General features: G+C 38.5%; 4 protein-coding genes and 1 pseudogene across 5 annotated transcripts; 4 read left to right on the top strand and 1 right to left on the bottom strand.

The window, feature by feature from the left end:
- The first annotated feature begins 1,321 nt into the window (after positions 1-1,321).
- On the top strand, positions 1,322-4,778 carry LOC103936300 (probable receptor-like protein kinase At1g30570). The gene is given in 2 exon segments (XM_009346139.3): positions 1,322-2,299; positions 2,302-4,778. Coding segments are annotated over 2 exon segments (2,562 nt in total). The 5' UTR covers positions 1,322-2,107; the 3' UTR covers positions 4,672-4,778.
- Positions 4,779-5,410: 632 nt separating this feature from the next.
- On the bottom strand, positions 5,411-8,024 carry LOC103936301 (GDP-L-galactose phosphorylase 1). Its single transcript, XM_009346140.3, has 7 exons — positions 7,567-8,024; positions 7,209-7,351; positions 7,063-7,122; positions 6,741-6,971; positions 6,264-6,440; positions 5,913-6,161; positions 5,411-5,755 (listed from the first exon to the last, which is right to left on the bottom strand). The coding sequence occupies exons 1-7, from the start codon at positions 7,631-7,633 to the stop codon at positions 5,558-5,560; spliced, it is 1,125 nt and encodes a 374-aa protein (XP_009344415.2). The 5' UTR covers positions 7,634-8,024; the 3' UTR covers positions 5,411-5,557.
- Positions 8,025-9,548: 1,524 nt separating this feature from the next.
- On the top strand, positions 9,549-15,180 carry LOC125472582 (obg-like ATPase 1). Its single transcript, XM_048574225.1, has 12 exons — positions 9,549-9,711; positions 10,040-10,207; positions 10,355-10,478; positions 10,806-10,897; positions 11,075-11,173; positions 11,606-11,719; positions 12,324-12,388; positions 12,790-12,906; positions 13,332-13,407; positions 13,547-13,639; positions 14,472-14,522; positions 14,819-15,180. Exons 1-12 carry the CDS (start codon positions 9,625-9,627, stop codon positions 14,915-14,917), a joined length of 1,185 nt encoding a protein of 394 aa, XP_048430182.1. The 5' UTR covers positions 9,549-9,624; the 3' UTR covers positions 14,918-15,180.
- A 2,931-nt stretch (positions 15,181-18,111) lies between these two features.
- On the top strand, positions 18,112-22,512 carry LOC125472479 (LRR receptor-like serine/threonine-protein kinase GHR1). 2 transcript variants are annotated; one of them, XM_048573998.1, is made up of 4 exons: positions 18,112-18,251; positions 18,873-19,951; positions 20,072-21,595; positions 21,769-22,512. In XM_048573998.1, exons 2-4 carry the CDS (start codon positions 18,892-18,894, stop codon positions 22,350-22,352), a joined length of 3,168 nt encoding a protein of 1,055 aa, XP_048429955.1. In that variant the 5' UTR covers positions 18,112-18,251; positions 18,873-18,891; the 3' UTR covers positions 22,353-22,512. The 2 variants fall into 2 exon arrangements, with proteins under 2 accessions (XP_048429955.1, XP_048429954.1); XM_048573997.1 differs by lacking the exon at positions 18,112-18,251 and having other exon boundaries at positions 18,760-19,951.
- A 1,073-nt stretch (positions 22,513-23,585) lies between these two features.
- LOC125472580 lies at positions 23,586-24,724 on the top strand (annotated as a pseudogene).
- The last annotated feature ends 7 nt before the right edge of the window (positions 24,725-24,731 follow it).

Raw genomic sequence — 24,731 nt, 5'->3', positions numbered from 1 at the left:
AGTACACTCTAAGTACGGTGCAGTACAAACTACAAAATCACAGTTTTTTTATTTTATTTTATTTTATTCATTTTTTATAGAGTAGGGTCATTTACATGCCATTCTTTAACTCTTACGCACGTTTGTTAATTTTTATCTATTAATCATTTTTAGTTCTTTTGATCTGATCGTCGAAAATCGACAAAATTATATAAACAATATGTTGATGCACAAAATTGGCAATGACTTTGGTACAACAGAAAGTGTCAAGTTTGTGACCTTCGCTAGGTTGCTCTAGTCATTAGTGTGGATAAGTATGTAAATAAATAGAGACAGGGAAGCAAATAACACAAGATGTACGTGGTTCACCCAGATTGGCTACGTCTACGGAGTAGAGGAGTTCTCATTAGTTGTGAAGGGTTTACATAAATACATAGGTTCAAACTCTCTTTTTGTGGGTTCTAGTGAATAATTTAGTACAAATGACATTAGAGATTATTGTGGGAGAATGATCCCCTTTTATAAAAGAGAGTTTCTAGCTTTGTTCTGACATTGACACGTGTCGTGTTGTGATTGGCCTCTGATATCGACACGTGTCGCACTATGATTGGCCTCTGATACCGACATGTGTCGTGCTGTGATTGACTTCCTGGTTGGAGGAAAAGTCTTATGAGTCCTTGACGGTATGCTGTTGACCGGTGCTTAGTAGTTTCGGGATTGGTTGGTACAAACACAATAAAAATAAATGTGCAAATAACACCACGCTTTTGATAAGTATAAAACAAAGAGAAGTTTTCGGTTCGAATTTCACGATATCATGGGATATTAACAATTTCTTCAAATATTTTTCGGTAGGAATGAATTTTCCTTACGTTTAAGTTTATAACTCAAAAATCTATCTATTATTAATATTAACTATATACGCTAATTTCAACTTATATTATAGTACATAAATAAATAATGTCTCATGACTTAAGTTTCTCGAGAACAAGAGGTAGAATAGAAATATGCCATAAGAATGAGAAAATTTTAAATGCGTTGGAAACACAACTCTGCACATCAAATATCATAATACAATTGTTGAATTTTTTTTTTCAAGAGTCTAACAAATTATATTATTATACTTAATATGTCGAAATGTTTTTGGCACATTGAAAATTTTCTAGAAGAACAATAATTGAATAAATACAATGTATATTATTGCAAATGTTTGTCATCTTCCAGACATGAGCATGTGACCCACTTCATGAATAATGGAACCCCATCTCAGGCTGCCAACTGCTACAAATTCTCACTCACTAAATTAACAAAAATAATAATAAATACTTTGAACAAATTTAAATTAAAAAACAAAACTTGACCAGAAAATGAAAATTGCATTAACAAACACCACCTGTTGCAGCAGTTACAATTTAAAATTTTAAAGAGTTTAAATGTTGTAATAAAGTGCAGAAATTTAATGCTGTCACTTGTCAGATTCCTGGTTCCTTTTGGGGAAATATACAGGACAAAGCAAAAGATGAATTAAACTTTTCCAATCTGTTCATCAGCAATCCATGTTCCCCCTTCTTCTTTTGTTTTCTTTATTCTGATAGAACCCACCATTGCTGAAGCAAAAACTGTTTTTTTTTTTTTGCAAGCTTTTTTTCTTGTTGTGTTGAATTTTCGGTTGCATTGGTGGAGAAATCTGTCACCTTTGCCACCTTTTGTTGCAATCTTCTTTGCTGTAATCCTTTTTTCACGTTCTTTTCTCCTGTTTTTCTCCTTGGTTAGTCTCACTGATGAAGAAATTTGTCAGTTTTGCCACCTTTTGTGACAGTTCTTTGCTTTTTGCCCTCCATATTTTCTTGCTTCAGATCTACAAGAGTGCAATATAAATTTGCAGAAAAACCAGTCTTTCTTCATGGCAGGCATGTTTCTAAACAAGGAAATTCAAATGCAAAAACATGAGTGATGAAGGTGAAACTTTGATGGGGTTTCTCAAATTTTTGTTAAAATTTGAGAAATTAAAAGTTGGGGTTTTTCATGGTTTTAGTATAATTTGAGCTCTTCTGGAAACTGGGTTGTTCTTGTTTTTCCATTGGGACCTCTCTTTTCACTGAAAGATACCACTTTTAGAAATTTGGTGATGGCGCTTCCGGTCAGGGAGATTTTTGGGCTGCTTTTTCTGGTGATTTTCTCTGCATTTGCAAGGATTGCAGAAGCTCAATCAAAATCTTTTCTGATAAATTGTGGCACAAATTCCAGCATCACTGTAAGTGGTAGGAAATGGGTTGGTGACTTAGCCCCCAACAACAACATCACCCTCAGCTCCCTGCGAATGCTGCATCCACAACTCCCTCAAGTGTTGATTCAACAACTTACGAGCCGCTGTACGTTACGGCGCGAATTTTCGATGGTGGCTTGAACTACTCGTTCCCAGGTACACGGGGGAGCTATTTTGTTAGGCTCCATTTCTGTCCTTTCCCATTTGATCATTACAATGTGAATGAATCTAGATTTGGAGTTGTTGCAAATGGTCTGAAGTTGGTGTCTGAATTCAGTGTTTCGGGTGAGATATCGCGAAAAAATGCGTACTTGTTGAGTTCAGGGAGCAATTTAACTTCTTTCTTGGTTAAGGAGTACATTTTGGCCATCAAAGAGGATGTACTTGTTTTGGAGTTCATCCCGGTTAAGGGGTCATTTGGATTCGTAAATGCGATTGAAATTGTTCCGGCGGTGGATACACTCTTTGCAGGATCAGTTAGTAAAGTGGGTGGAAATGGTGCAAATCAGAGTATAAGTTGGCGAGGGATTGAGACTATGTATAGGTTGAATGTTGGGGGTTCGGAAATTGATCCCGGTCAGGATGCAGATCTTTGGAGAACATGGGAAGTGGATTCGAGCTACATGATCACAGAAAATGCCGGGTTGAAAATCAATAACAGTTCAAAGATTACCTTTTCATCCGCAAATGATTCCTCGGTGGCGCCTCTTCTTGTATATGAAACTGCAAGAACTATGGTCAACACTGAAGTATTGGAGAAAAGGTTCAACATGTCGTGGAAGTTTGAAGTTCATCCTGATTTCGATTATTTAGTTCGACTGCATTTCTGTGAGCTGATTTTTGACAAGGCAAACGAAAGGATCTTCAGAATTTACATAAACAACAGGACTGCAGCAGATAATTTCAATGTTTTTGTCCGTGCGGGGGGCAAGAACAAAGCGTATCATCAGGACTTTTTTGATGTGGTGTCTCCGAAAGTTGACACACTATGGATTCAATTGGGTCCTGACACAGCAGCTGGGGCTGCAGGAACTGATGCTCTCTTGAATGGCTTGGAGATTTTCAAGCTCAGTAGAAATGGGAATCTCGCTTATGTTGAGAAGTATGATTCAGGTGTTACTTCACCACGGAGTTCAAAAAATCAAATGCTTTGGGTGGGAGTTGGAGCAGGTATAGCTTCTGTTGCCATTCTTGCCATTGTCATTTACTGTTTCTGCAATAGACTCAGAGGAAAATCAAGTGACACGAAAAACACCCCCGCTCGGTGGAGGCCGTTATTCCTTAATGGCTCCATTTTAAACAGCAATGTCAATGCCAAGGGGGCAGGAAGCCAGAATCCTTATGGTTCTGTGGGCTCTGTCAGAGCTGGCAAGCGGTTCATGTTACCAGAGATTCGTGCAGCAACGAATAATTTTGATGAAAGTTTAGTGATTGGACTTGGAGGCTTTGGTAAGGTGTACAAAGGGGAGACTGATGATGGCACTCTCGTAGCGATCAAGCGAGCCAACCCCCAATCTCAGCAAGGGCTGGCAGAATTTGAGACGGAGATTGAGATGCTTTCGAAGCTCAGGCATAGGCATTTGGTGTCATTGATTGGATTCTGTGAAGAACAAAATGAGATGATCTTGGTTTACGAGTACATGGCAAATGGGACCCTCAGAAGCCATCTCTTTGGGAGTGATCTCCCACCGCTGACTTTTAAGCAACGACTAGAAGCGTGCATTGGTGCTGCACGAGGACTCCATTACCTTCATACTGGAGCAGATAGGGGAATAATTCACAGGGATGTTAAGACAACCAACATACTGCTAGATGAAAATTTTGTTGCAAAAATGTCCGACTTTGGATTGTCTAAAACAGGTCCGGCTTTGGACCACACCCATGTTAGTACTGCAGTTAAAGGAAGCTTCGGATATCTTGACCCTGAATATTATCGACGACAGCAGTTGACAGAGAAATCTGATGTCTACTCGTTTGGTGTAGTGCTGTTTGAAGCTGTTTGTGCTAGGCCTGTTATAAACCCAACCTTGCCAAAAGATCAGATCAATCTTGCAGAGTGGGCAATGATGTGGCAACGAAAGAGGTCCCTTGAGACCATCATTGACCATCGTCTTGAAGGAAATTATTGTCCCGAGGCACTGAAGAAGTTTGGGGAGATAGCGGAGAAATGTCTCGCTGATGAGGGGAAGAGCCGGCCAACAATGGGGGAAGTTCTGTGGCACTTGGAGTATGCCTTGCAACTCCACGAACCGTGGATGCGTACCAATGCTGGAGACAATTCTTTTACAAGTAGTCAGGCTTTCGGGGGAGAAGCAGAAGAGAAGGAAGGAGCTCCGAGTTTTGATGAAGAGGCCGGTTGCAGCGGAAAGTCTACCACAAGAGAATCCGATGAATCTGCAGACGGAGGTGAGAGGCATGAAAATTGAGGAAGTGAAATTGTATTCACTATATTATTCCACTATAATTCTTTCATAATTGTTTTATGTAGCTGTATATTATTTGAAGTTATGTTATATATATATTGAGATTCTTCATAAGACTTCATGTAATTGCTTTGAGGTTTTGGGGCAATTTTGAAATTTGCCTTGTTACCATATCACAAGGAGACAAAAAATTGTTTAGAAAAATGACTAACTGGAATTTCGAATTGGGGTGCATTGAAGCGGGCATACTATCATGACTAACTGACCTAACCCAATACCAAAGGAAAAGAAAGGGACTTTTTGAGCACATACGCTATCTCGACTGCTATTGTCAATCATGTGCACATATTAATATGAGAGGATGAAAAACCTTGCAATCTGTAACATGTTAGAAGCCAGATTTAAGTTCCACAAACTCTTCTCAGCACTACAAGAGAAGAAGGTAAAGTGCCGGTCTATGATGACTTCCCTGAACTGGACACCACCAACCGTTGCATTAGTCCGATGTAACGATAACTAGATGTCAATATGTGACCCATCTCGGACATATAGGGAAAGTAGAGGTTCCATGTTGCAATAGTCCGAGGTAACGATAACTAGATGTCAATCTGGGATTTGGATCCTCTCCATTGGCCCAGGAGAGGATCCAAATCCGTCAATCTGTGACCCATCTTGGACATGTCAAGGGTTTAGGGAAAGTAGAGGTTCCATAGCGAATAAATGATTTTTCGGAATCATATCATACATCAATAGATTTTACATTAATAAGAAAAATATACACTTCATTTCATCCCAGATTACAGAGTTGTACACTTTCATCGGAATACAGAATTTCATCGACTCTGTTTTTCGTTATTTAGCAACACGGGCAATAATCCAGCTCCCAAATTCAACATACAAACTTACCCGCAATGCTGCAACAGAGCAACTTCACTGCTTGGAAACCTTTGTCATCAAGGGAGACGGTACTTAGCTGTTTTAGCAGAGCCTGCTCAGTAGCTTGATCAAATTCAGACCTCGATTTAAACAAGAAATACCCCCCACACTCCCAAGCAGAAAGGGTACAAGAGTCTTTTAATGTATGTAGCTGCATAAAACAAATTCGTTAGTACGCAAATCAACTGTGGACGTATTTTATAGACAAGCAAGATATTCGTTGTACCACTGTCACAGTGAAGAGTGAACACGCACAATAAATTACATGGATGAGGTCTTCAGCTGAAATAAAACCATTAGCCATTTACCTGGAAAAATAAGAATATCCTTTTGCCATGATCAGATATTAGCAGATTGTATGGAATGAGCTTTTGCTGAAAACACGAACATATCTCAGCAAGAACCTCCATCATAGTATTAAAGTGGTTGCTCTCGAATACGAGGGTCTTAATGGGGTAATCTGCAACACAAGAGATGCGCATCCCCTCTTTCCCAGCACCAAATATTGTATCGAAATGCATGAACTCAATAGGCAAAGGGATTTGAAGGTAGCAAGCCTGCACGCAATTGTATTTTTAATTATTGCAAGGAGAAAAATTAAGTTTTGATCTGAATTGCAAAAAGAAGAAGAAAAGGAACCAGTATAAGCCATTCTGTACCTGGAAATATAAAGGAGAAGCACTAGGTGAATAGTCATAGAATAGGCGAAAAGAGCAATTATTTATTTCAACAGCAATGCGCAGGACAAGTTCCAATGACCTTTTATCGAGGTACTGGTGAATAATTTTAGAGCCATGTGGTACCAACAAGACATGACCATATTCCACGGGGGATGCCTGAAAAATAAGCAAAGAATTGATTATTTCCTACCTCGATACATGTTTTCAGGATATCTACAAAACTTTAAGTCTTCAAAACAATTCATCACATACTAAGAGCCTCTAACGCCTCTGCGTCTACATGTCAAGAAAATATAAAATCAAAAGACAAATAAACATCTACACTTTGCATGGTTAAGATCATTTGGTATGGCTACTGAACAATCACCAGTTTGCATCATCTGAGGTGACATTTCGAATAGATGATAATCAACTTATGACCATTCCAGGTAACAAAATAGATAAACAGTGCCTTACATTGATAGCAATCAATAAGGCACAATCAGGCACGGCAGCTGAAAGAACAAGCTCAGGGTTCGACTTTTCACCGCTTGAAACACAAAAGAGTAGCTCCTCCTGCCGCTCCATCCAACTAAACTTGAATGCATCTTCTTGGCGGAAATTCTTGTTCTTGCCCATCCTTGGAATAAAATCCCTACTCCATCCTTCGTTAAACTGAGCAATAAACTTCTTCCTGCCACCGATGACCTGCACAAGCCATGGATCATCTCCAACTATAAGTGCCTTTACTTAAATCATCAATGTTACAAGAATCACCAGGCTATAGGGTAACAAAGACCTTGATTTCAGATGTTGTCACATCGTATCTGAACAGACCTTTCCACATTCGATCTTCCCACTGCCAAATTGGGAAAAAACACATAAATCAAGGACAAAAGTCTAAAACTGTCAAGGTTATAACTTATAGTTTGTAATGAACTGTACCTGCGCAAGAAGAATAGAATCCAATACACTCTGTTCTTCTCCTTCTTCTCCTCCTTCTTCTTCGACCACACACGAAATGCCTCCAACACAACCATTATCCAGTATCGAATTGCTACTAAAACGATACAAGGGGATTTTTATACCTGTGAAAATTCTTTCATCAACACTCGAAAAAATCCATGGGAAAGACAAAAGCAACAAATTTGAAGTCCTTCTGAATATATAAACCGATTGATCCTTGAAAAACAACATGAACAATACAAATGTAAGAAAAATAAATAAAATGCAGATAAAACCCAGTCAAATTCAATCAGAAATATTCAAACCCATCAAATCAAAAGCAAGAAAAATCACAAACCTTGCAGAGAAAATGGAGGGAATTGCGACGTAAAGTTACCATCTTGAAGCTGCTTAACCGTAACCATTGATTACTTCTTAATAAAAAACGAAGTACACTCAAAACCCAGAAGGGGAAACACAGGCGGTCGTCGTTTTCAGAAGCAACCGCCGCCGGCAAGGTAGGTGAGATCGGATGGATGCCCACCGGCGGATGGTAGGGCACCGCGACCGCCGTGAAACGAAGGGCATGCAAGCAGCGAATTAGTGAAGGCTCTCATGCATTCTCTGCTGCCTCTCGAAATCTTAATACTGGTGATTGCTTTGATTAGAGCCGTGATTGCATCTACGAAGCCAGCCCTCGCCGGACCAGCGATTCCGAATCTTCAAATTGGTCAAGAATGTCGATGATTGTGCGATCGGAAAATCTGTATCAAATGTCTATCTCTGTTTCTCTTTCTGTTCTTCTATCTCGTGACGTCTTTTGAATTCGCGATACAGAGTTCTGAATCTACGGTTTGCAACCGGGACGAATGAGAGACGGACACGTGTTCTGGTTTTCCTTTTGACCGATCCCAACCGTTCATGTGTAAAGATATTACGTAACTGTTTTTGGATTTTGGATATTCGGTCGGATCTATTTATTGGTTTTTTGGGTACAGAGGGGGCGAATGAGGATCCTCTTCGGATATTTTCTATGAGAATTTAGGATATTCTTATATCGTGTTCTTTCATCGTTCATTGTTCGGTCAAAAATCATTTTAAATATTTTTATTTAAAATTAAACATAAACAATAACTGACTAAAATTGACCGATGTACGTTAAACGAACACGATTTGAGAATTCTTGCAAAGAGGATTCTGAGAGGATCCTCCTTCGAGAGGGGCATCGGCCTGAAACATAAATGACATCACAAAGCCCATTGGGTTGGCAGAGCCTTAAGGTGAAATTCGATGGTATGTGACTGTCTTTGAGTCTCTAATTTTCGTTCTTAATTAATGAAAATATCATTAGCAAACATTTTTGTAATTGTTTGTCTTTCATAAATTCAAGAATTTCACCTCTAATTGAAATTCAATTACCCTTGACTGTCCTTATAAATCATTACTCTGAACCCGAAGGCCAACTGAACCGTATAATCAATTTACTCTATGATGTGAATGCCTCTACTGTAGATCTGTATGCAGCTCGGACTCAGACCGTAACATTGATTTATATAATTGTTATCATACTACATGTATTTAATACAATAATTACTTTATTTGTTCGTCAATTTATGGGCTAATATTGTTCATAAAATGTGAGAAACTCATGTACGTGAGTGAGATTGAACAGAAAAATAGATAAAGTTAGTAAAAAGAACCAACGATATAATACATGGTTAAATCAAAGTACAGAAAAAATTAATACTGGACTTTAAACCAAAAATTAAATTCGGAATCAAGTTTAGGACCATTGCAAAATTAAGCCTAGTTTTTTTGTTACAATTTATTTATTCAATTTACCAATAAGTTAAGAGTCCATCTGAATGTATTTTTCAAATAACTAAAAGCTTCAAACCATCAAAATTTTTTTGACAATAATTAGCATTAAGAAAAAATATAGATTAAGAAAACACATATATTTTTAAAAATTTGCAATTTAAAATGCTTTTGAACAAAAAATAGTTTTTTGGCTCGTTTAAAAATATTCTTAAAATAACTGAAAATACTTTTAGAATAAATATTTTTAAATTCTAAAAGTATTTAAAATGATCCGGGCAAAAAACATTAGCTATATATTTATCATAAAAAGCATTTTAAATAAATTTTTAAAATTTATTTATATTTTTACCAGTGATTAATTTTAAAAATAATTTTCTCAAAAGTACATTTAGTTGGTGCGTTGGGGTAACGCGAGTGCGTGTCAACTGCTCGGACTAGGGTTCGAACCGTTGGTGTAAGAAAGCCCGGAACTGATAGCTGAAACATTTCTCACTTTCCTCCTTCTTGAACCACCTCATTACTCGCTCAGTACAAAACCCTAGAAACTCTCAGAACCCTCACTCCGTCGTCTGCGTCTTGCTCTCGGAATCCAAAAATGCCTCCGAAATCTGCAAAATCCAAGGAAGCACCAGCCGAGCGACCCATCCTCGGCCGATTCTCTTCTCACCTCAAGATTGGCATCGTAAGCTCACAATCTCTGATTCTCACCGTTTGTTATTTTCTGTTTGTTTCCCGAGAAAATTAGGAACTGAGCTGGAGAAATATTGTGCTGAATCGGAGTGAATCCATGTGCTCTGCGGCTATTAGTAATTTCGATTCATTTATAAGGAATTTCGTATTTGATTGGGTCATTTCCGTATCCGTATACTAATTTTTGGGTTTAGTGGTAGTTAATATGCCTTCTATGGAAGTTTAAAGCTTGAAATTAACAAAAAAATATTAATTTATTTGTTTTTAAAGTGAAGTATCGTACATGGAATGATTGTATCTAAGCTTTTGTTTCTGGTTAGGTTGGATTGCCGAATGTTGGAAAATCCACTCTGTTTAACACTCTCACAAAGTTGTCGATACCTGCCGAGAACTTCCCTTTCTGCACAATTGAACCCAATGAAGCCCGAGTCCATGTTCCCGATGAGCGATTTGACTGGCTTTGCCAGTTATACAAGCCGAAAAGCGAGGTTTGTCCGCTCACTTGATCTACTGTCGTAAATGTGAATTGTGATTTTTTTTTTCCGCAAGGCCATTGGCTTTCTGATTTGGTATGAGCTTATTATTCATGCATCTAGAATTCTTATGTTTTTTTTTGAACTTTTCTTGGCATGCAGGTCTCAGCTTTTTTGGAAATCCATGATATTGCTGGACTTGTTCGAGGTGCCCATGAAGGACAAGGGTTGGGCAACAGTTTCTTATCCCATATCCGTGCAGTTGATGGCATTTTTCACGTTCTACGTAAGATGTTTATAACTTTGATGTACTTCATGCTTGTTATATTAGTAGTTATAGCACTTCTGTGACTTCCAAAATCACTTATTTTGCCCAGATGTTGCCCATCTTCGCTTTTAGTTTTTAGAAACAAGAAATTTCCCTCTATCTTACAGCCAATTCGTAAACTCTGATTTACGTTCTTTAGTGTTGCAATTTTATTGGGAATAATCTGGAGAGGTCTCTGTCTCTCTTTTTCTTCTTTTTTTCTCCAGGAATTTTCTTATTTTTGTGATATTATATGAGTGTAATGCTACTATGAAATTCACAGTTCTCTTTTACCATTTTTTCTAGGTGCATTTGAAGATCCGGATATCATCCATGTTGATGATACCGTGGATCCTGTGAGGGATTTGGAGATTATCAGCCAAGAATTACGCCTAAAGGTGAGCTTTATAGTCAATAATTCTCTAACTATAATTGATTCTTGATTGCTGCATGTGATCTATATTCAAAACTATCATTTGATTTGCTTATGATCTCATCTTGGTTGTTGTCTATCTTTGCAGTTAACTTATTTGTCCATATTGAATTTTAAGAGAGTTACATCTTATGTTTTGCAGGATATTGAATTCATTGAGAGGAGAATAGAAGATCTTGAAAAGAGCATGAAGAGGAGCAATGAGAAGGCATTAAAGATTGAACATGAGTTGTGCCAAAAGGTTTGGTGTATGAGATAATCTTGTCTAGTATTACAATCATATGATTTTGGTTCCTTTAACTGAGACAATCGATTAAGTTTCTCTGAGGCATTGTGAACAATATACGTCTTCTAGTTTCTACCCATTTATTTTGCATGGGTATGATGGCTGGGATGACATAATGTATTTAGAGAAGTTAGTCATAACAATGTAGAAGGGAGATGAGAAACAAATCATGTAAAAAAATACGGTTGTTTCCTATCTTATGTTCACAACTGGAATGTTTCCACACTTCCTTTATTTCATAGCAAGGTAGGGTAAAGGGGATCGTCAGTATTTTTTTGTCTTTTCATGATGCTTTCATCTCTAAAATGGTCTAGCATGCATTTTATTATTGTTTTATATTTATGTACAATTACTTACTAATATTGAACAATGACTGTGGATCTAAAGATCAAGGCATGGCTTGAGGATGGAAAAGATGTCCGTCTTGGGGACTGGAAAGCTGCTGAAGTTGAGATCCTGAATACCTTTCAATTGCTGACAGCCAAGCCTGTTGTTTACTTGGTAAATTCTCCTTACCATGGTGGCTTTGCAATTTTTCTGTGCATGTTGCAGTTTATATCTATCTTCCATGTTCGGTATTTTCTACTTCACAGTTTTTCTAAAATCAGCATATGTAAACGATAATTTCTTTTATCTTGTAAACAAAATGAAGCGTTGTTATATCTTCTGCATGTTGACCTCGAAAAATCAGTGGGAATTTTTAATGTCTTGTTCTTCTATGAGCATATCACGTTTTCTTTTAAAATGTATTAGAATTAATAATGTGAAGAATCTGTGGTGGGACATTTAACAAAATATTTAGAAGAAAGAGTTTTGTTATTTTTATCTTGTTTTCAGAAATTTGAATAGACAATAATTAATAATTATAGTAATGTACTCCTTGAAAGAAAAATTTCTGAAACATATATAAATGTGCAAAGCACCATTCTAGTAGCGTACATTTTGATTCTAAAATTAGATTGTTTGTCAGATTGTAGAAATTGTTTTGCTACCAGCCTTTTTGTGCGCTTATGTTTTTTTAGCTGGACTTTAAGCTTAGGATCTCGCTTTTAGCTATTTTAGGTGTGGATGATGATTTTTGATATCTGTAACTATATTTCCACAGGTTAACATGAATGAGAAAGATTACCAGAGGAAAAAGAACAAGTTCTTGCCAAAGATCCATGCGTGGTAACCTTCTGATATTTGTTTTCTCCATCCACTCTCTCTTGCTATGTGCATTTGTGTGCTTCTGCATGCATTGTCAGTGTGTTTTCATCCTTGTTCATGTCTATCTGTGTGTGCACGGGAGGTAGTTATGTTCATACATGAAAGTGCAACTTTTTTGTGTGTTTACAGTTCACATCCTTTTCAATTTTCACACATTTTACTACAGGATTCATACTGTTGGTTAGGCTTTTTGCTATGAAAAGCTTAAAACAGATAGATGCTTCATAGATTGATTTAAGGTGTATACATTACATTAGCTTTCTTAGGCTTTATTCTACCATTTTCCTTCTAATGTTCCTAAATATGTTACATCTTGAAACCAATCATGTGGTGAAGGTAACATTGCCCTTTTCATGTCATAGGGTGCAGGAACATGGAGCTGAACCAATTATTCCATTCAGCTGTGCGTTAGAAAGGAATCTCGCTGATTTGCCAACTGAAGAAGCAGCAAAGTATTGCGAGCAGAACAACGTGCAAAGGTTAGTTCAACCTTTAATGTGTTGTGTCAATGGAGGAGTGAATGAATGCTAGCATATGGTTTAAATCTTTCATTATTTTGGTAAGGACTAGTAGCTAATGTGTTTTATTTCTTGGAAGAAAATTATATTTATTTCTATGCACAGAAACACTGGCACACACTGCTACTTTTTTCTTCTGCAATTTTATGTTATACTGTCCATGTTAGGGGGACGTTGCCAATCTTTTATTGTGGGTTAAACCATAGTTTGGCTACTTTTACTCTGATTCTCCTGACTAATTTTCAGATATCAGTTTGATTATTTGTCGTTAAGAGTCCCTTAATGTCTTTCTGCATCGGCAATAAGTCCTTAGGGTCTTGCAGCGTAGGAACAGAGTGGATATGTAGTATGTAATTTGTATGCTGACTGGTTCAAATCTTCTACAGTGCCCTTACTAAGATCATAAAGACTGGATTTTCAGCGATTAATCTCATATACTTTTTCACGGCTGGTCCAGATGAGGTAAAATTTTCTAATATTCGTTCTTATTACTATTCTTTTGAAGTTAAACTTGATGCCACTTGTCTAGGGTTACTCTTTTTGATTAGCTGTTTTTACATGTACTTGATCTGAGTCTACCAACTACTATCGCATTTGGCAGGTTAAGTGCTGGCAAATTAGGCGGCAGACAAAAGCTCCTCAAGCTGCAGGGGCCATCCATACTGATTTCGAGAGAGGGTTCATTTGTGCTGAGGTTATTTCTTGCTCATATTAAATCTTGTCTGGCAATAATTCTTCTTTATTAATATCTTTTAGCTCTAATCTATGATATACAAATACAAGAGATGGCTTGGCTCTCTACATGTGCAGTCAAAATTAAAAGAAAAATGGCATTGGTGAATGATTTTTCTGTTCAAAACTATGCATGAAAAAGAAATTGAAGAGAGAAAAATTTAAAAGGTTGTCATATGGATAAAAAATATTATATTTAGCCTGAATGTAGTATTTACTTTACGTTTTCCATTCTTTTCTTTCTTGCTATTAAAGAGCTATCACCTTCCCTTTGTCATCTATTTCATTTCTTTTCTGAAATATCAGTATGTATCAACAAACATTATTCCTTGTGAGAACATAATTTCCAACAGGCGATAGCAACTGTTATAATTCTTTTGGTCGTATAATAGCAACATCGTATAATGCTATATATATATATATACATGTGGACCCATGTTGAAAGCTTGGAGCATCGTTAGTGCCTGTTTGGTGTGGCCTTGATGAGTCGAGTTTTTTATTGTATGGTAACTGTGGTTAATAAATGTGATACTAGTAGTCTGGCACTGTAACAAATTTATTAAAAGAGTCATATTAATGTGTCTACAACTATTTTCAATTGGAAAAATCATGAAAATAACTACTTATTCTTTAGCCGTTATCATGTTGCTGTAAGGACCGCACCTTTTCTGTATGCTATCACCGTTATATTACTGCTTCTCTGTTATCATTACTAAAGTGCTTCTGCCTGTTCGGAATAGAGGATGTACCAGATCCCTCAAGTTCATTGACTGGGATTCTTTCTTGATTGGCAGGTGATGAAATTTGATGATCTGAAGGAACTCGGAAGTGAGCCAGCTGTTAAGGTATGGGCTACGTTCTGAACAATGTCTTGTAGGCTTTAAATCTAATTCTCCTCATATCATTGCTTTCATGACATGCAAATCGTAGGATCGTATTCCTATGATTCATAATCCCTTGATAGTAGATAGCCCGAAGCTGCCGTCAAGTCGTTGCTCACCCAATGGCTTTTAGCACCTATGGCTTTGCATTATATAAGGAATTAGTTTCTGCTGTTTCGGCACAGCTATTTGCTCTACCAGGTGAGGAATTGTCATGGATTTAACTTTGCTAATTAATTTCATGTAATTTCTCTGCTTAGGCTGCTGGTAAATACAGACAGGAGGGGAAGACATACGTGGTCCAAGACGCAGACGTCATCTTCTTCAAGTTTAATGTTTCTGGGGGTGGGAAGAAGTGAGCATCATACGCAGCACAACGTATAATCTTAATTTGCTAATTCTGAGAGTGCATTTCGATGTCATTCATACGATTGTACACTTGCATCGTGAAAATGGAAAAACAAGCGGTAGCGTGTTGTGTGTTGTGTTTTGTATCGTCGCTTCGGGGCTAAATTTTTGTTCGGCTAGTTCAGTTGCCACTCTCTGATATTTGTTGGAAGTTGAATGTAGACTTTGTGGAGAGCAAATAGATAAATACATGATATATCTGAAATTCCCGGCCCATCCAGATTCTAAATTTGATTTCCTTTTACTCCCCCTTATCTTTTACCTCAATGATTGCAACAATCCAATTATCCAAGTTACACCCCTCCATGAGGAGATTGAGTTGCTGCCGACTGCCGAGCTCGTGGAATTGGGATTGGGGAGGGTAAAACCTTTGTTGAAGAGTGGTACCAAACACCCGCGACCTAGAGGAGAAACTTCCGTGTCCCGGTTCCATTGCCCCTCTTTCTCGATGAGAAGGAAGAGGGGATGGTAAAATTGTGGCAAGGAAGTATTTTCTGGTCCTCTTCGGCCCCTCGATCTTGTTTGTATCCGCATGATTTAAATTAACGAGAAATCAAGAGACTCAACTGCAGGAGGATAGTGCATGACAAAATGTGAAAGTTGATATCATAGAAAGGTGTTGGTTACCAACCCGTTCCCACTAGCAGCATAATGGGTGTGCTTTTTGGCCGAGCACTGAGGTTTCCCAATTCCTTTTAGGGAGTTGAGCTTCTTTTCCTCCTCATCCCTTTTTGTTATTTCCATACGTGTTAATCTAAGTTCTCGTTTGATAGTTAGGATTAGTAGTGAAATTGGATTGGCTTTATCACCTATGTTTGGTGATCCCCTCATACGGGAAGAGATTCTCTCCAGATCTATACATTCAGAGCTTAGGGATCAAATAATCATGGTCTTTAAAATTTGATCCTACAATCAAAAGTAGAAAAGTTAATGAAAACCTTTGAAAGCTACAATAATTTTTGATTGTAGGATCAAATCTCTTCTTCCCCCCCCCCCCCAACAAAACAAATATTAGCATTCTTGCAAGATAACTAATCCTTTAAAAGACAATTCCGCTCCAACAAATGTTCTAAAAAATGCTAGGTGTTAGTTGGACGGCAGACTGGAAGTTAGCGCCTAAGCCCCTAGATGGACTAGACTGGATTTGACTTAAATTTATTATACATCACATAAATAAGTGCCTATTAAAAAATGTATACTTGTATAGGAAATTTGGAAAATGTAAAATACAAAATAGAAGGTTACATAAAATATAAAATACCAAGATTATACAAGTCGTTAAGCGCAAATCGGGTGGTGGGTAGGATACTAAGCATATAATGAGTGTTCATCTAAATATTCAACAAGTCTCTTACAATTTATTAAATAAAATAAAAGTTATCTATTTTCTGTATATGGGAAAGTTGCGACTTAGGCAGGTACTTTAGCAAATCAAGGCGGCTAAGTGGATGGCTAAATAGGTCTATGCAATAATTTTTAGAACAATGACTCCAACACCATGAGTCATGACCAAAAGGTTAATGGTAGGGGTGGGTTCAAAAAATTGAAAACCGAAAAAAAAAAAAACCAGACCGAAAGCTAAAAAAAAAAAAAAAAACCTGAAACGAACCGAACCGAACCGAACCGAACCTTATTGGTTTGATTTCAATTTTGGAGGTTAAAAAACCGGACCAAACCGAATCAAACTGAATCCCTTTACACTTCATGAATGTATGCCCATGATGTTTCTTTTGTGAAACTTTGTTGCCAAGTTTGAAACTAACCTAGGGTTTTTTTCAAGGAGTATACTTGTTCAATTAGGGAGGATGTTTCATTGGTTATAAAGAAATGTTTTGGAATATTGAAACCTGAAAGAGCTTCTCCATTTGTTTTTTTTTTTTGAGGTGGATACGGTGATCATTTTTCTTTGCAATTGAGGTTGTTGATAGAATATGATTGATTTATATGATCTTGTATATATACAACTACCTTCCCACATTTCACTTTCCCCATTTTATTATTATTAGGCTACCAATGCAAGCCTCTTTCCAAATTACAATATTAAATAAAGGAAAATTAATGAAAAATGCTTGAAAATTTTGAGTTTTAACGACAAGGACAAAATAAAAGGTAAAGTAAATAGTGCCGAAAATTTTTCATTAAATAAAGGTCAAGTTTTATAAAATAAAAAACCAAAACCGAACTGAACAAAATCAAATTAGATAAAAAAAGGAACTGAAAAAAAATTGAATTTAACCGAACCGAACCTTAGTTTTTGTTTGATTTCGATTTTGCCAAAAAACCAAACTTAATGAAACCGAACTCATCCCTAATTAATTTTATCCTCCCCAATCACCCCCGCAGATGTAATCCAACGATCAAGTCTATCAGGCAGGTCACGTGTGTCTAGCTTCCCTACATATCTTTCCCACGTGTCATTACCACAATGGTCCTGCTGGTTTGCTTCAGGGTCCCACTGCCACAACATATCATTATGCATCCACCTACTCCACCTCTTTGGTCTTATGGGAACTTGAAAGGAGTGAAGAACCCTCGTCAAAGGGGCAGTGGCGGAGCCCACACTCTGTCCTACCTGGCACTGACCTCACGATCCTCCGTGCCATTAATTTTTCAGACATTTTTAAGTCCCCCAAAAAGTGAAACCTAAATCTTAAACTGGATTTCATAAATTCTTTTGACGTCCACTAGGAAAGTGAGAGATTCCGTCCCCTGTTTTGGCGGGTAATCCCCCAATATTATCTTAATAAAAAAAAATTTTAACGAAAACTTCTGATATTACTTATTTTAAAGAAAAATTATATTTTTACAATAAAAAATTAATTTTAATACTATTTATTTTATCCTTATTATTAAAACTCAAAAATTTCAAACATTTTTCATTAATTTTTCTATAAAAAAAGTCCTCATATTTTCCCGCTTACTTTCCAATTGCTACTATTAAAAGAAGTTAAACCCCAAAGGGCACAAAGGCTAGGGTTTTTTTAGGGTTTTTGTTTAATCCCCCGATGCCACAGAACCCCTTTGGTTTTTTCTTTAGCGTCTCCACATGCATCTCTTGGTACTGCCTTTCTTTACTTTCATTAAAAAAAGAGCAAAGTTTTTGGACAGTTAAGAAAAGTCCAAAAGTACTTTTTTTTAACAGGGTTTTTGTGGGTATATTTCCTCTGGGTCCCTTGATTTATTGCAGTTTGGCTTATAATTTTAAAGACCCACTTCTAGTTTTTGTTCATGGGTTTTCTGTAGCTGGTTGAACTGTTGGGTCTGTGAAGAAGCAATGTGGAAAAGGTAAGGCCTTTACATCCCATCTCTAATTTTTTAGCAGTTTCAGATTCTGGGTTTTGCTTCAAAGCTTGTATCTTTGTAGAAAAATAGTTTTTACAGTGCCACATTGTTGCTAAGTTCCGGATCTTTTAGCAGGAAAATGTTTCTGGATCTCTAAAAGTGACTCAGTTTTTGCTGCTTGTTTCTGGGATTTACTGCTTTCAGTCTGTGTAACTTGATGCTGTGCTGTATTGGTGAAATCATTTTTGTTGCTCTTTGAGAAGGAGAATCTGGGTTCTTTGAAGCTCTTCAAAGTTCGAAGGTTTGACCTTTTTCTTAGGAAAAAGGTGTTATTTTGATGAGCATTTGGGGGCTCTGATTGCATGTTTGATTCCAACTGTCGTGGTTGCAAAAAGTCTGAAAATTTTCTTGTACTCTGAATTTGAGAGCTCAAAAGCCCCCCCATTTGTTCACAACATTGATAGCTATTTCTCGTTATATTCGAAATCGAAAGCAAGGGTTCTGCGTTGTGCTTTAGTTGGTGTTGGAATATTGGTTTGGTTTTCCTGCTTGAATTTGTTGGTTGTGGAGGCTTAAAATTTACTTCTTGTTCTGACATTGAGCTTTCATTTCAACTGGGTTAAGCCATTGATATAGGACAAGCATGCTCCGTTGGCTTTTTGTGGTGTCCCTTCTGTTTATTTCTGCCATGGGGCAGCTCCCTTCGCAGGATATTTTGGCGCTGCTGGAGTTCAAGAAGGGTATCAAGCATGATCCCACTGGCTATGTTCTCAATTCTTGGAATGACGAGTCCATTGACTTTGATGGCTGCCCTTCTTCTTGGAATGGAGTCGTGTGTAATGGCGGAAATGTTGCCGGAGTTGTCCTTGATAATTTGAGTCTCTCCGCGGATGTGGACTTGAGCGTGTTTGTGAATCTGACGAAGCTTGTGAGACTTTCCATGGCCAACAATTCGATAATGGGGAAGTTTCCAGGCAACATAGCTGACTTCAAAAGCCTTGAGTTTCTTGACCTGTCCAACAATTTATTTTCTTCACCTTTACCACCTGGGATTGGTAGGTTAGGGAGCTTAAGGAACCTCTCATTAGCTGGTAACAACTTCTCAGGCTCTATTCCAGATTCAATTTCGGGCCTTTCCTCAGTTCAGTCATTGGACTTAAGTCGCAACTTCTTGTCCGGGCCACTGCCAGCAGCATTGACAAAGCTGCCTAAACTGGTGTCTCTAAATCTGTCATTGAACGGATTTACCAGGCAAATACCAAAGGGGTTTGAGCTAATTTCAAGTCTTGACGTGCTTGACTTGCATGGCAACATGCTCGATGGTAATATGGATCTGGAATTTTTGATGCTATCTGAGGTCACTCATGTTGATTTGAGTGGCAATATGTTTGTTAGTTCCAGTTCACAACAGCAGAAATTTCTGCCTCGCCTTTCGGAGACTATAAAGTACTTGAATCTTAGCCACAATCAGCTCAATGGGTCCCTGGTAAGCGGCGGTGAGCTACAGATGTTTGAAAACTTGAAGGTGTTGGATCTCAGCTATAACCAGTTGTCAGGGGAATTGCCTGGATTTAATTTCGTGTATGACCTCGAAGTCCTCAAGCTGAGCAACAACAGATTTACTGGAGATATTCCTAATGGTCTTTTAAAAGGTGATTCTCTGGTTGTTAGTGAACTAGATTTGAGCGGCAACAATCTCTCAGGTACTTCTATCTACATACTACTTTTTGCGTTTGTTACAAATATGTTTTTGTGGCCTCTACTTTAGTCATGTGTGTTTAGTGTGTTTTAGTATGCCTCTCACATCTAAGTTCATCTCTCAGGGCCAATAAATATGATTACGTCAACAAATTTGCGTTTCCTCAATCTCTCCTCAAATGGGCTAACTGGTGAGTTACCCTTGCTGACCGGAAGTTGTGCTGTGCTTGATCTATCGAATAACAAATTTGAAGGAAACTTAACCAGGATGGTGAAATGGGGGAACATCGAATATCTTGATCTGAGTCAAAATCGTTTGACAGGACCCATCCCTGATGTTACCCCACAGTTCTTGCGTTTAAATTATCTCAACCTCTCCCATAACACCCTTCGTAGTTCTATAGCAAGTGTTATAACACAGTATCCAAAGATTAGTGTGCTTGATCTCAGTTCCAATCATCTCGATGGAACAATTCTAGCCGAATTGCTAACAATGCCCACTTTACAAGAACTTCACCTTCGTGATAATCTTCTCACCGGGTCTATTAATATCTCATCTCCTGTGTCAAGTGAGTCTAATCTTCAGGTTCTTGATCTTTCTCAGAACCAGCTTAGTGGCTATTTTCCTGATCATTTTGGTTCATTGAAGGGACTTAAAGTATTCAATGTTGCTAGAAATAATTTTTCTGGCTCTCTTCCAACTTCAGTCACCAACATCAGCACATTAAGTTCATTCGACATATCACAGAATCATTTTACAGGTCCTTTGCCGAACAACTTGCCTACTAGTCTTGAAAGTTTTAATGCTTCATACAATGATCTTTCTGGAGATGTCCCGGAAAATCTGAGAAAGTTTCCAAGATCTTCCTTCTTCCCAGGGAATGCACGTTTACAATTTCCAAATGGTCCTCCAGGATCCAATGGTACTGAAAATGAAAGTTCAAAGAGGAGACCAATCAGCACAATGGTCAAAGTAATCATTATAGTTTCATGTGTGGTTGCCGTCTTCATTCTTCTTCTGCTTGCTATCTTCGTACACTACATCCGCATGTCAAGAAGAATCCCGTCAGAGCATACCACAAGCAAAGACATCCACAGGCACGCTCAACCAACTCAATCTGGTGTTCGTGGAACTTCAGCTGAGGATCTCATGGCTTCACAAAAAGGATCATCATCTGAAATTGTCAGCCCCGACAAAAAAGTTGCAGCTGTAGCTGGTTTTTCTCCTTCAAAGCACAGCCATTTCTCTTGGTCACCAGAGTCTGGAGAGTCGGTCACTACAGAAAACCTTGCAAGACTGGATGTGAGGTCGCCGGATAAATTGGTCGGTGAGTTGCATTTTCTTGATGACACAATCGCATTGACCCCCGAGGAGCTGTCAAGGGCTCCTGCTGAAGTTCTGGGAAGAAGTAGCCATGGGACTTCTTACAGGGCAACACTTGATAACGGGTTGCTCTTGACAGTGAAGTGGTTGAGAGAAGGGGTGGCGAAACAGAAAAAGGAGTTTGCTAAGGAGGCTAAAAAGTTTGCGAACATGAGGCATCCAAATGTTGTAGGTTTGAAGGGGTACTATTGGGGCCCCACACAGCATGAGAAGCTCATTCTTTCCGATTATATCTCACCTGGAAGTCTTGCAAGCTTTCTTTATGGTAAGCTGTTTTCTATTAGTCTCTTTGGCCTATTTATCTTGCACTGATCAAATACATTCCTCTTAAAGAATGCAGACGTGTATTATGATCTTTATCCCACGTATCTATCTGTGCGCGTGTTTGTATTTAGGTAACTTCCCTTTGCATTTCTAATGAGCCTAAACTATTTTCAGATCGACCAGGAAGAAGGGGTCAACCACTGAACTGGGCCCAAAGGCTCAAAATTGCAGTTGACGTTGCACGTGGTCTGAACTATCTCCATTTTGACCGTGCTGTTCCACATGGTAACCTCAAAGCATCAAATATTTTGTTGGACGGGCCAGACCTGAATGCCCGTGTTGCTGATTACTGCCTCCATCGCCTCATGACACAAGCTGGCACCATTGAACAGATTCTCGATGCTGGTGTCTTGGGTTACCGTGCACCAGAGTTGGCTGCTTCCAAGAAGCCGCTTCCCTCCTTCAAGTCAGACATTTACGCCTTTGGAGTGGTAATGCTGGAACTCTTAACTGGAAGGTGTGCGGGCGATGTGATTTCAGGTGAAGGAAGTGGGGTTGATTTGACAGACTGGGTCCGGCTGAGGGTATCAGAAGGGCGCGGCTCTGAATGTTTTGATGCTGCATTGGTGCCGGAAATGGGAATGCCAGCAGCAGAGAAGGGAATGAAGGAGGTCCTTGGAATATCGTTACGATGTTTAAGAAGTGTTGGGGAGAGGCCAGGTATTAAGAACATCTATGAGGATCTCTCCTCCATATAGTTTGAAGTTAGCTTGTTTGTGGGAGGGAAGTTTAATATCTCATTGGCCTCCCTTTTTGTACGTCGTTTGGTTTTTCTAGTGTGATCAGCTAATTGAACTAACCACTGTGGCAAATTGGAAATGTATTATATTTCAAGGGATGCAAATTTCTGTTTAGCTCTGTATCGCTTCCACGACGATCCACCACCACTGGCCGTTTCAAGTTAACATACATTGCCCCATGTCGTTTATAGTTTATATGTAGTTTAATACGATATTCTAAACTACTCGAATCAAATTAAAGAGGAATTCTTGATCGCACGCACCATATGATCTGAGGTTGATATTCGGAGGCGAGGCATATGCTGACGGCGTGACGAGTCTAACGACACTTGTTCCGAAAGCCAGGTGTGACGGGACGTCAATTTCAACCAACCGGGTATCACCACGTGTAAAGAACTGTAACTTGGCCACGTAGCCAGATTCGCTTCCAAACCGAGTCTATCAGGACTTGCGACCCACGTTGTTAACGCTCAAAACTGGGAGTTAACTTTAAGGGATGCTAGAGTAAACACGAGGATGTACAGAAGTTCATCCATAAATGGGGGTGGTCCGCTGTAGTAAACTAGGCTTAGGAGTCTTGGTGAGCAAGAAGGGTGCAACCCCTTCTTCTACTTGATAGCCCTTTTACATGGGGGATGATTCTCTCCTCTCCTAATTTCTCTCTCCTCATGCTTGAACGGTTACGGTTAAGTTACGTCAACATTTTATATTGATTTTTTTGTAAATACGATAAGACAAAAAGTAAAATGTAAGAGGAGGGGAGGTACGTGGATGAGAATAGGAAATGAGAGAGACCTTTCACCAAAAGGTCATGTATGTGGCAAGGGGCTACCCACATTTACAAGATGACGTGGCCTCATGTAAACTACTTAATAAACACTTAATAAATATCTAAAGCTCAACAAATACTAGAGACTAACAAATATCTAGTCTTAGTCAAATAGTCAAAGGGTCTTCATTTAATGGTAGTCTATAAAAAGCGCGCAGGGGATGCTGTCGTCCTTAGAGCACTTGAGAGAGGTGGTCTTTCCGGAGTGCTTGCCAATTGGAGTAAATGGTGATACCATACCAATACCAAGTGGTCTTACAAGGTGCTCATTCGTGGTGCTAACCGCTCGAAGATGGTCTTCTGAAGAGCTAACCACTAGAATCGATTACTAGAGAGTTGACCACTAGAGAGCCGACCACAATATGTGTAAATCCATTGATCCTGAGGTGGAGTCAAATCCTTTCTTGGTTATATCATATGTTATGAGGGCTGCTGCTAGATTATCTGGACTGCTTGCTACTTGTGAGGAAGAGCTCTGGATTAGGAAGAAAAATCCACACACTCCTGAAATAATAGAGTCATCATCTGTGGAGCAATCAGACTCCAGGGAAAACTTTTCAATTGAAGCCATAAATGTACCATGGTCTTTAGAAAAGAGGGTTGAAAAAGTAATCCTTATCACACAATATCATTCAAGAAGCCATAAATGTACCATGTTCACTCCTCGAAGCACTCTAGAAGAATCATCCGAGTCACCAATATCACACAAGAAGTTAAAGGTGACAGACTTGGCTGGGAAAGAGACACAATGTGCAAATGGCTGTGTTGTTGATGCTGGCGTAAATGAGATAGTTGAATCCGGAGGTAGATTTAGATGCGAAGTAAAAATAATTTCCAAGTTTCAGGATATTATTTTAGAGTACTCACCAAAAGAGACTTTTAAGAAGCAGAGTGATGCTATCCAGAATGCTTCTTTGAAAGTTCTGTTATGGTTAAATGCATATTTTGGGGATCCAACTGTGTCTTTAGAGAGACTAAATGCTTCTGCTGGTGGCCGTAACATTAGATTCGATTCCCAAACCTTTATTAAAACATTTATGCTGTGCCAACATATTCATAATGTTGGGCATAAAGAGACCGAAGATGGCAAATTAGCGTATTCCAACTCTCTGAATGCGTCATTTGCTCTCCCTGGAATTGAACTTCGTTCTTTAAGTGTAGAAGGACCGGATTCTGGTATTTTTCCATCTATTGGTTCCTTGGCTGTGCGAGTTATTCTGTTTCTTTGGTGACTGAAGGAAAACATATGAAAGAACTTTTGGAAAGTAGTGATGACATTGAGTTTGAGATAGCATCTGGAGCAGTGATTCCACATCTCGAGTCAGTTATCACACAAATGACTGTTGGTCAATCGGCTTTTTTCAGTATGGATTTGCCACCTCAAGAGTTGGTTTTTGCTGCAGCTGGCAATTCTGAAAAAAGCCTGCTCCATTCTATCCTCCAGTGGTTCGGTTACCTCCGGGAGGTGATCTTCCTATGTTGCAGATTTAGAACATCTTAAAAAATTT

The sequence above is a fragment of a genome, unplaced genomic scaffold, assembly GCF_019419815.1.
Source record: "Pyrus x bretschneideri cultivar Hongxiangsu unplaced genomic scaffold, Pyrus_bretschneideri_v1 Contig7, whole genome shotgun sequence".
Taxonomy (NCBI): Eukaryota; Viridiplantae; Streptophyta; class Magnoliopsida; order Rosales; family Rosaceae; genus Pyrus; species Pyrus x bretschneideri.
Note: the sequence above shows the minus strand (reverse complement) of the source record. Positions and strands in the feature narration are given on the sequence as shown.

Coding starts and splice junctions, on each gene's coding strand:
- LOC125472479 (XM_048573998.1), top strand. CDS start 18,892: ATGCTCCGTTGGCTTTTTGTGGTGTCCCTTCTGTTTATTTCTGCCATG. Junction 19,952..20,071: donor GAGCGGCAACAATCTCTCAG/GTACTTCTATCT, acceptor TTCATCTCTCAG/GGCCAATAAATATGATTACG. Junction 21,596..21,768: donor TCTTGCAAGCTTTCTTTATG/GTAAGCTGTTTT, acceptor AACTATTTTCAG/ATCGACCAGGAAGAAGGGGT.
- LOC103936301 (XM_009346140.3), bottom strand. CDS start 7,633: ATGGTTACGGTTAAGCAGCTTCAAGATGGTAACTTTACGTCGCAATTC. Junction 6,441..6,740: donor CCTTATTGATTGCTATCAAT/GTAAGGCACTGT, acceptor CTTATTTTTCAG/GCATCCCCCGTGGAATATGG. Junction 5,756..5,912: donor GGATATTCTTATTTTTCCAG/GTAAATGGCTAA, acceptor TGTTTTATGCAG/CTACATACATTAAAAGACTC.
- LOC125472582 (XM_048574225.1), top strand. CDS start 9,625: ATGCCTCCGAAATCTGCAAAATCCAAGGAAGCACCAGCCGAGCGACCC. Junction 13,640..14,471: donor GAGGGTTCATTTGTGCTGAG/GTTATTTCTTGC, acceptor CTTGATTGGCAG/GTGATGAAATTTGATGATCT. Junction 14,523..14,818: donor GAAGTGAGCCAGCTGTTAAG/GTATGGGCTACG, acceptor TTCTCTGCTTAG/GCTGCTGGTAAATACAGACA.